The sequence below is a fragment of the Lottia gigantea genome (assembly GCF_000327385.1).
Source record: "Lottia gigantea unplaced genomic scaffold LOTGIsca_28, whole genome shotgun sequence".
Classification (NCBI taxonomy): domain Eukaryota; kingdom Metazoa; phylum Mollusca; class Gastropoda; family Lottiidae; genus Lottia; species Lottia gigantea.
In genome coordinates, this window is record NW_008708898.1 from 2,677,020 (window position 1) to 2,688,338 (window position 11,319).

Consider the following 11,319-nt stretch of genomic DNA (forward strand, 5'->3'; position numbering starts at 1 on the left):
AAAGCTCAAATTTCGACAGTGAGCTGTGAACACTATAATTGATTAGCTGAGCTAAAACATTATTGTTTCTGAGACTTAAAGTACGATTGGTCAAAGGAACGAATCTGTCCCTGTCTCCAAACACATGCCCCCACCCTCCTTCTCCACCTATACGCATGCATTCTATCATACCAGCGTGGTGAGAACATTATGATCTGTATATACGCACTACGCATCGTTTATGCTTATGGCTTGACTGAATGTCTACTTGACAAGAATATATCAGACATACAAGTTGTAGCTAATTAGAATTTTATGTAAGGGATTTAATGGAAATGAAAACATCAAGCAGAAAAGGAGTATTAATACTCCAGACACATATTAACATGTCTTATTCATGTTGTATTATATTCATTCATGTCTCATAATTATCAATGAAATAAAACTCTCTTTATAATTCAATTACATAACATTTTTGATAAATAACAACTATAACAATAATCCAAATCTAAAACTTTAATAAATCTCTATTTTAAAACCGTGCTCTTCTTTAATCTGCATAATATACCCCCGTTGGTATTTCTAGACCTTTCATATGTTAAATAAAAAGAGTAAAAACATCATAATTCATTCGTTTAAATTGATTCAATTATAATGGTTGAAACTTCATTTCATTACTGATACTTCGTAGATGTGCTCTGTTCAACAACATCTGACGATTTCAGAACTCAATACATGATTATCATTAAATAGACTTAAAATTAATTACTGAAAATGTCCACTTATAACGACAACTGTACTCCTTACAAATAGGTTGAAATAATTTGAGAATGTTCTGCAGAAAATGATAACAACCTTAACAGAACATCAGATTCATTTACATTGATTCAATAATAGAAACCGTAAATTAATTACATCTTAAAAATATTAACAATTGCAACTGTGCTCCTAGAAAATCTCTAATAATATTACGATGCAGTGGCACCATGTCCCCCCTCCCCTCCCAATCGAGACTGAAAAATTTATTCTACTTTCACCGCCTGCCTTCCTAGATTAGACAATTTTACAGAGAATGCCCCCTGACCCCACCTGACTAGTACCCTCTAAAATCCAAACGGAAAGCGGAGGTGCTCGGATGCCCCACCTTTTACCCTTTCTGACCCCCTACCACGACTAGTACCCTATAAACATAAAGGGATTCTGAGGTGCTTTTTTCAGATGCAATCCTGACTACGCCACTTTTACGTTGTTTAACAACCTTGACAAAACACCAAATTTATTTACTATGATCAATATCTTAAATTAATTCTATCACAGAAACTGCTCAATAAATACCACCAACAATAGAACTTGAAAGACATATTGATGAAAGTTATTGCACAAATTAATCAAGTTTACGTGCCATTCCTTACTTCCTAGGAGGAATGGTAACGTCGTGTAACTGTTTACCACTGGCATCTAAATAGGTAAATGTCATGTTGGATGATGTAACTTCTGTGAATACGAACCCACCAAGTGCAAATAAATCGGACCAATGGAAGACAGAAGACCCTTCTGGAACACTTTTTCTATGTTCTACAGACGGGTCAATAAAATTGGCTGCACCAGATAAAATGAAATTAAGTAAAACTCCATCCTGTGTGGTTTGCAAATGCTGGAAATAAAAAAAGGATCAAAACGAGTTCGATAAGCTTTAATTATTGAATTTACCAAAGTGTTGATTGTAATAGGCTACATGTAAGGTCTGGCGATACTTTTAATATAGTTAGGTTATTAATACAACCAGTAACGTCTTCAGAAGTGGTAAAATGTTTCATGACATTTACTTCCGATATAGCCTATGCTGTCACAAATGGCTGAATGTTGTCTGAAGAATAACACTACGATCACGCATCAATACACATTATGATGATTTGGTCCTAACATAGAATCTGATGTCATATGTGAAAAGTTAGTTAATGTTCATAATTATGTTATCCCATAGTATGGTCGTAGTTAAATTAATTCAGGGTGGGACTGTTGTCTCAGAAGAGCGCGAATTTCACTTACCTGTAAATTATGATCATGACCACACATATAAGCTGTAACTTTATATTGATATAACATTGGTAATAATCTATCAACTAAACATTGTGTTGGGCCATGTTCTGCTATAGAATAAACTGGAAAATGACCTGCTACCAGAAGATAAGTAGCACTGAAATATTATAACAAAATAGTTCAACGTTAAAGCAGCACTGAAATATATAGTTTTCAAAGGGTATTCATAGATGGATATCAACAGGGGCATTTCCAGTATTGTTGACAGGCGTTTGACCTTGTTTGCTAAGGTCCACTCTGAAATGGCCAAGGGATACAAAGGGATACGAGGGGATCCAGCAGACGTACGTATAGTTTAGCACGAAATAATAAAATGGGTTGATTAAACGGTATCTACTGGAGAAAAGATAGTATCTACATATACATAAGGAATACTATAGCCTAATATCAAAACAGTGTATCAAACGCAATTTATTTCATGGACTGAACGATCTATAACTCCCTATAATATCTCTAATTTGACCAAAAGGTATTTCTGATGCATCCACTTCACGCACCACCCTGTTGCAGACCTGTCATATACTTTCCAGCATTGCCAATGAAATACTTTTTAAAAGATAGCTTAACCTATCTCTAAAAGATAAGACGAACCTGCTTTTGGAAAGACTATTTTCAATCCATTCCCATTGATCTTCTGCTACTTTTACATTGGCTGGTCCTGTTGGTTGGTAATTATGGAAATCATCGTCAACATTACCACACAATGTAACAGTATCAATCATGATTATATCTACTGTAGCTCCACTACCAGGTACTGCGAATGACAAGGTGTAATATAACTGTGGGAAGTTCCTGAAAAGAATCTCTGTAACTGTTACATCAATCAAAAATATATAGAACCAAACGAAATATGACAACATGTAAAGGCAAAGACATCAACGCGTAAAGGCATAGACAGAGAGTGCCGCTGGATTTTCGCTCTCAACTCCTTTGGGCCACCGAAATTTGCTGCCTTTGTTTCATGTAAATTCGGGGAACAACTCCACTCTCTTAAACAAGCTGCGCCACAAACACACAAATGATGATTAAAATCGTTGCGTGTTCAAATTATAGCTGATTATCACTGCTGCTATATCATGCTTTACAAAATACAAAAATACATCATCAAACAACTGGTTTGAAATGTGTTTTAAAAAGACTTTGAAAGAAATCAGTTCATCTTGTTTGTCTCCCTGTCGTGATCCTCTATAATGCAACAGGAAAATCGTGAAACGTGTTAAGAGAATAAAAGCCATTTATACCGGATATGTGTTTCCTCCATGAGCGAAAGTTGAGATCACTTTTTATGATACGTGGATAATCCGAAATTTATTTACTCTTACCAGACTAATAAATACCGTGACTAACAACTAGTTCAATTTTCGACTATACACAAGCCGATAATAATTATAAATATCTACCAAAGGTTCGTAGGAGTAAAATGTCTTACCATCGTTTAGATATTTTTGTGTATTCAATTTCAGCTGATACATTACCATTATGATCATGATTACCAGCCACTAAATACCAGGGCACCTGTAGGGAGTCGGCTGTATAGATCTTCTCAAACGTGTCCTATAAATGCAAGGATATCATCAAGGATAAATTCTTAACAGAACATCTTCTGAATTTCCAGATAAGAATATAAGCCACAATTGCATGGCTTTTTTCTGTGTCGTTTAAACAGAATAAAGCAATAGAATGGAAGCATGTTTCAGCTCGTTACTATTCCTGACGGAAGAATCACATCACTGCTTTAAAGAAAAAAAGAGAGAACGGAATTCCAATATTATCAAACTGACAATGTGTCTAGCTTAAGACCATGCATCGACAATGCATTGGAACGAAGCATTTCCAAAGCGGACCGCCTTTGTGGTATAATTTGTTTGTGATCTACCCCATATGAACTCACCTGAAATCGGTGATCAGAAACATTTGTAACACCATCATAATAGAAATTATCTCCAATAGCAGTAATGAATGACACACCATAACGACTGGCAATAACTCCCATCTCATCAGAGGTACCTTTCTCTATTTTTGTGGTGTAAGGAAAGGTAGGTAATCCTCCCCAATCTCCCATAACCAAGAATCGTAAACTATCCACAGCCTCATTTGGTACTGAAAGGTTTTGTAATAATTTTATTTACAATATACAAACCTAGCTTATTGTGGCTATCAGAAAGTCAGGTTACATAATCGACAAAATCATAATTCAGAAAGACCCATGTGAATTTTCTCACAGGAAGATGTGTTAATATAATATCAAATTAATGCAATTGCAATAAAGAACTTTATACTTAACCAACGCAGACAGTCAGCGAAGCAATTTATATTAAAAATATCCTCAATTTCAATTTCCCTACTCAAGAGTGAGTAAATTAGGCCTATAGGCCACGAAATTCCACGGTGGGAAAGTTTATGATAAGCTCAAAATCCAAGCTCAAAAGGCTTTGGCTATACTCTTCTTGACTCCTGACACTATTGCCATATGGTATCATGAGGAAACATATAGGTCTTACGGATCTTAGTACATTCGTGTAAATACCGATAATCTGTAACCCTTACTGTAACTGATAAAGAATTCAATAAAGAATAGAGATATTCTCAACAGTATTAGTCTCGGGGTCATAAGGGGGTGTGTATGTGTGAAAATGTCCAAGCAGTAATTACCAATTACCCGCTCAAGTACTCACTCTATAAAATATTCTGAACAACATGAGAGTTCGTTCAAATTTGGTTGTCTGATTACCACAAGCCTATAGTCAAATACTTGAAATAGATCGACTAATGTAAAGATGCCAAAAACGTCTGGAAGTTGAAAGCTAGAGTAAATATGTTCGTCACGTAAAACAAAGATATTTAATATAATTCAATCACAGACAAAAAGAATCTTGTAACCTTGATATCACGACAATATCCTACCTGAAATACATAATAAAATCCATACACTTAAAAATGTCTTGACAGTCGCCATTTCGACATTCACGTCTTATCATGTGACACAATTACGGATAATGAAACTATGCTATTCAAACTCCACTTTATTTTTAGAAATCAAATAAAGGAAGAAACCAGTGAATACGGGGCTATATTGTGACTCGATTGTAAATATGTCAAGTAGTTATTATCGAGAGAACATCAAACAATGTGGATATGAGTTAATATTCAATCCATGTATCACTGCAACTTCCAGGTCAAAGGTTTTTCTTTCTACGTGCTATAAATTAGTGAAAAATCGAAAACCGTGTTCACAATGTCAAGGTAATACGAAATCTACTCTAAAACTTATTTCATATCATATTGAGGTAGATACTCACCAATAGCTCTTCATATATCTGAAAGGCATAGTATGAGAATCATAAGTCTTAAATGTGTTAGAATTCCCTTCTTTGATGGCTTTTACACAATAAAAGAAAACTTGCCAGACAAGGTAATATATGTCCACTTCAGCAAGTAATAAAAAAAAGGATTTTTAGTATAAAAGAAGAATTTTTTTAGGTAATTTAATATTAAATAATTCAAATTATCCATGTGATTACATATAGAAGAATCGTGGACCCTTACTTTCATCAAGCTAACCAATTCCTCACAGCTTTTATCACAAGTTCAATTTGACACATTTTCATGTAAAGTGAAACTAAAAACACTGTTAGTTGAAACAACATTAGTTCGTAATCGCCTCAGATATCGTTAATCTGCATCAGATCGAATCCAAAACTCTTTGCTTCTATTATATTTACAAGTCAATTTTGACACATTTGCAAAATGTCAAGTACAATAACTAACAATTGTTGATCAGAGCAACTTTGAAATAGCCAAATAACTCACCTATCCACACATGCAAACCAAGTTTCACCAAATTGAATCCAAAACCATAGATTCCATTAAGCATTTTGACGGATTTTAGCAAAGTAAGGGCGATTGGGCATATTTAAAGAGGGTAGTATTGACATAATACTTAGCAGTCTGTTTCACAAATTTGCAGAAACAAGACATAATTCAAATTTGCTTAAAATTACAACAGTGAATAATTGATATGTGGAACTTTATGGTTTAAGTTTCCGACTAGGTGCAACCTTGGCAAATCGCAAATCACTCATAATAGGTCTCTTACATTTAATTACATGTGAGGTTTCATTGTTTTTTTGACCTTATTATAAATAAATTTAATTACAGCCAGAAGCTGTACTTTGGCTATTTTTTCTTATCAAGGACGTTAGTATTTTTTATTTATTACGGTCAAGGCTATTTTATTTTCATTATGTCTGCTTAATTAACAATAAGTACTCCCCGTTTTTAATTTAAAAAAAATTCAGTTTGATCAGATATACATAGCATACTTTAGAAATATTTTCAGATATAATTTACAACGTTTTCATAATGAAAATGTTTTGCAAAAAAAGCGGAATTCCTCTTTCAGGTTGAATATAGGCAAGATTAAACACATCTTGAATCAGAATCGGACAAAGGCACATGAAGATCGTGATAAGTGGGCGGATTCTTTTGTGCATCAATTGCTGTTTTTTTACACGAGTTTTCAGAGTTATCACTCGATAATAAGCAATTTAAATTGTTGTAAAAGACTAGGGCGTTTTAGATTAGTAACTGTATTACCAAATAATATTTTACCATTAGCCTAGCTTATATCAAACTGTACACTAATCATTAGTCCATGCTGCCACTTTAAGGTGACGGATGTGCCATTTACTAAGCGTACCTTAGTCTTAGAAACAGGAATTCCTTAGCTAAGCCCATCAGTAATATTGTTCACAGCTTACCGTCGAAATTTGAGCTTTCAAATCCATGTATGTCTAGAATTATCTGCGTTTTTAAGTTAAAGAGTCTTTTCAAGGTATTTATAGAAATAGAAAATATTCCTAGTTCGAGATATTTTTGAAGGAATATGTGATTTTCATACATTTGTAGCAATTCTGAAGACTATTTACATATTATATACAGGACTCAAATCAACCCCTCAAAATGGCACACACGACTAAGAAGATATTCTCTCCGAATAAATGTCGGGGTACACCCATATATTTTAAGCATCTAACAACGGGGTCAGGTCGACTGGCACAATCAGAAAACAGTGGGATTTTCAACGACTGCCTGCAACTGGTGGTAAAGACGAATGTCAAATCGCAAAAATTTGATCTAGTCGTTGGAAACCTTGACCAACCACAGTTGATAGCAATCAATCACTTCCTTTGCTCATGTTGACTACGAGGGATACAAGTACCCATATCCACAATGTCAAGATTTTTTATCTGCAGACAATATTTTGACTGCAGTAGCCCCAGATTATGAGTCAAATTTGTAATTCTTTCTGTGGAAGACTTTCATTGGCTGCATTAGCTAGCGGACAATCCAATTTGCTGCATGGACAAAGACATTTGTGATTGATTTTAGCCCGATTCGCAATAGCTTGACATTGTAAAAATGACAAGTACCAAGATGGGCGAGGGGTTGATCTATCACTTTGTTGTAGTTTTCCTTATTTCTCAGTGTCAAATTAAGCACACTATTGATCGCTAAACTGAAATGCACTAACTGGAAAATAGAAAAATGCAACAGATAAGCCCTGAATATGAAACCTAGCAAAACAACTGAAATTCTATTAAAAGATATTTCATATGAATATATTGCCTCAAATTTGTGGCATTTTTTGGAGAAAGGAAAACAACTGATAAGGGATTTTTACACCGCATTTATTTTTAATTTCTTAGTAACATTTTATTTCTTAGATTTGAAATATTCATTGATGATATCCAAGGCTTGTGATTCTTTACCATAATCCTGAAATATAATTTAAACCTTTGTTAATAGCATGCTACAACAATCATAAACAACATCCTGTCTAATCCAATAAACTATATCGACAGCTATGTGAACCCTCAAAGACAAAAGCAGAAACATGCACATGGCCTTCACAGAAACAAAATCTGTGTAAAGGTAGACAACTCCAAAAAGTAGCAGGTGAATTTGCCAGCCTTATTGATAAATTACAAACCTTGATTACAACACAGCTACAACCAATTACATTTCTAGCCTTTCCTTCTTTATCAATTCGGCATAAACCAGCCCATTCTCCTAGCTTCTTGTTATCATCTACCTGAAAAATATACCAATAAATAACAATAATTACACTTTCCTTAGTCCTAACTAATTAAAAACAGAAGCAAATACCCAGTATTTCAGAGATGGTTCAAGACTGTTCTACAAAATTCATAATTGTATCATCTGAAGTAGCTGCAAAAGGCCAAGTATGAAATATTTAAATCTTAATATCACTTACTTTCAGTAAGTTAATGCCATGTTCAGCACAGAGAGCTTCAACTAATCTGACATAGGCTGGTTCATCACAATTGTTAGCTAATATACACATGTGAGCTTGACGTCTGCAAAACAAAAATCATAAATTAATGGACAGGCTGCTTTTTTCCCTCAAAAGATACAATATGTCAGCTTTCAGATTAATCCATTTCATATGACAAATTAACAGATGATTCTTCCAAAATCGATGGCGTGATATATTCAGATCACCATCTTAAGAAAATTAAATCAGTAATCTCCTTTAAAGTACTTACTTGTCAAGTGCCTTGGCACATTCATGAAGACCTCTAGCAAGACCATCATGAATGAGTGAGGTTTTCAAAACTTCTTGCAATGCGGTGTAAAGATCCATAGGCCCTGATGCTGCTGGTGCAGCAGGAACATTATCTCTAAGAATGAAAATAAGAATATCATAAATAGGGACCTTTGTTTTTCAGTCACATTTTGATAGATAATTCACCAGTCATATGTCATCAGTTTCTAAATAGCTTATATCCTGTAGCCATGCAGATCTATTATGTCGCTTGAATAACAGATGAGGTGAACAGAAGTGAATGTAAGAAATTGCTGACTTAAGGTAAGCGAAGTCAATTGCATGCACTGTAAAAAGACCACATGCTAGAATAGATCCACCATCTTGTCTTTTTCTCAGTGTAATTTACATCTGTACTTTGCTTTTCCATTAAAAACTGACATATTTTAAGCTTTGAATAAACGTATTGCGGGTCAGTATCTAAATCAAATAGTGAAGATCAATAGATCAATTTTGGTTACAATTGCAATATTTCGATCAACGTGTCATTTTAGATGACATAATAGTCTGGACAGGGAACAAATCTTATCGCGTAGCGCCAACCCTACCCTTCTAATGGTTTATTGCATAGGAATTCAGATTAGTTTGAGCAGAGAAGCATGCCAAGATTGACCAGCTCGTAAAAACACTCACCCTTCCTCATCAGACATTGTGATAGGACGTCCTTCTGAAATAAGAATAAAATAACAAATATGAGAGGGGAAAATCAATTTTATTTCTAAGTATAGGATAGATGTATGCTTAATTTGTGTACTTCTTGCGATTCACGTGGATTTTTGCAGAGAGCACTTACGATAATATCCTTCAACTTGAAAATATTATTGGGAAAGGAAGTAGAAAGGGTTGATGGGATATATCGTGAATGTAAATTTAGATTTGGATTTGCAATGAAAACCTTCTTTTGTCATCATTGTAAACTATTTGATGCTTTGTATAGAAAAATATCAGAATCTACTTAAATTATATTCATTTCTTAAATTGGCATAAAAGTCAATCATGATTTGATTTTATTCATTATGTTTACAATGCCATATCCACCTTTTAGGACAACTAATTTATACTACGACCCGGAAGTGAAAGGGAAAGTAAACAAAAATATTGCGGAGAAAACACAATTTGAAGTTGTTTGAAAAATCAAAAAAGTTTTCAAGACCTCTATGATATGAAACAGGTAATTATACTCACCAAATTGTGAAGATTTATCGTTTCTCTTTAAAAAATGTGATGTCAAGTTGATTGGCAACATTTCGTTGTGTTTTAATTTTCGAACGAAAGGTGAATTCAGATAACATGTGACGTTACTTGATCGCTTTATCTATAGGCTTACAAATCGAAAATGAAAATGTAGGAATTTTGAAGTTAACCAATTAAAAAATCTTGTCATAGCTTAATGCTTTACAGATATCCTACTCTTGTGTGTTATTATGTTGTATAGGCTATTTGAAAGCTAGACATTCAGACTAGACCATTATGGTAGTCAAATATGATGACAGTTGGTATTTTATCTACACATTGTAGACTAGATTTATATGGTCAAATTGTGAATGTAGACTACCATGCGTTAAAACACACTTCATGCGTAAAACAACATATCCGCACTAAAGTCTATTAATGTCAACACCTCATTAGGCTGATTTATCGCAAAATTTAGATTAATCGGTGAGTAGTGAAAACTAAGAAATTTTTCTCCACCATTTTGCTGAAGGCCATAAGTGATTTGATTGGTTGTAATAGGAGGACTTGAACTTTCAAACCAATTGGTTACCATTCTGGTAACCTGTTAGTCTTTCATTACATACGATGGGAAGGTCTTGAAGGTGAAGCACCACATATGCACTGCAGTATGTGATGTTTCCAAAATCTTTTGTCAGATTAATATCAAATTTCGACAGTAGGTTAAGAAAAGTGCAATGTCCTAGGATGTGCTGATATTTTTTTATACTTGTTTTAGTCATGCTTGATACATTGATTTAATTGGCACTGTCCTCTGATGTAATTTTCTACTAATTGATAACTGTGGTTAATTTGGACATGGGGGATAGAATTTGTAGTCACCACAATTCAGCTCAGATATTCCATTGTCTTTTCTTCTATCTTTCTAGCTTACATATGACATCTGTTCAGGTACACTCTTTGACCAGCAGTCATGGTTAATCGAGTTTCAGTTCTCTCAAAATGGAGGTTGAATTAGTTTTTACTTAGGCATGAGTTATATTCACTTCTGTATTTATTTTGTTATAGTGATATAAATTTCAATCACAGTTCACTCCAAATTCATTTTCTTCTAAACAACAAGTTTTAATATTGTCATTTGGAACTTCAATCTCAACCTAGCAATACCATGGTTATAGGTTGTCCATGGGCTATTTGGTTCAAAATTTATACTGATATAGAGTTTGACCTTTCAATATCCATGTGAGTTTGGACATGTCTTTGAGATTTTTCACAAAATTTTTATTCTGTTTTTGATTCTTCTGTTGATAAACAAGAAATGTTTATTTTATTTTTTTTTTTAGAGATACAAGACGAAGATGTGAGGTGGATATATAAACAAGGTAAGAGATCTTTTACCTTACAAATATACAAACAAATCAAGATTGTAAAAACCCAAA

The 11,319-nt window shown here is 33.9% G+C and overlaps 2 protein-coding genes across 2 annotated transcripts; both read right to left on the minus strand.

Moving 5' to 3' along the window:
- Positions 1-1,387: 1,387 nt before the first annotated feature.
- On the minus strand, positions 1,388-4,141 carry LOTGIDRAFT_161303 (hypothetical protein; the record flags this gene model as incomplete). Its single annotated transcript, XM_009056625.1, has 5 exons — positions 1,388-1,633; positions 2,029-2,176; positions 2,671-2,871; positions 3,509-3,633; positions 3,971-4,141. 5 exons carry the CDS (start codon positions 4,139-4,141, stop codon positions 1,388-1,390), a joined length of 891 nt encoding a protein of 296 aa, XP_009054873.1.
- Positions 4,142-7,749: 3,608 nt separating this feature from the next.
- LOTGIDRAFT_150191 (hypothetical protein) lies at positions 7,750-9,527 on the minus strand. Its single transcript, XM_009056626.1, has 6 exons — positions 9,396-9,527; positions 9,341-9,374; positions 8,649-8,783; positions 8,357-8,459; positions 8,072-8,173; positions 7,750-7,857 (listed from the first exon to the last, which is right to left on the minus strand). The coding sequence occupies exons 2-6, from the start codon at positions 9,355-9,357 to the stop codon at positions 7,795-7,797; spliced, it is 420 nt and encodes a 139-aa protein (XP_009054874.1). The 5' UTR covers positions 9,358-9,374; positions 9,396-9,527; the 3' UTR covers positions 7,750-7,794.
- Positions 9,528-11,319: the final 1,792 nt, after the last annotated feature.

Bases quoted from the DNA above. Each gene is read 5' to 3' on its own strand.
- LOTGIDRAFT_150191 (XM_009056626.1), bottom strand. The intron at 8,174-8,356 runs GTAAGTGATATT...TATATTTTTCAG, and splicing joins ATGGCATTAACTTACTGAAA to GTAGATGATAACAAGAAGCT. The intron at 7,858-8,071 runs GTTTGTAATTTA...ATTATATTTCAG, and splicing joins GTAGCTGTGTTGTAATCAAG to GATTATGGTAAAGAATCACA.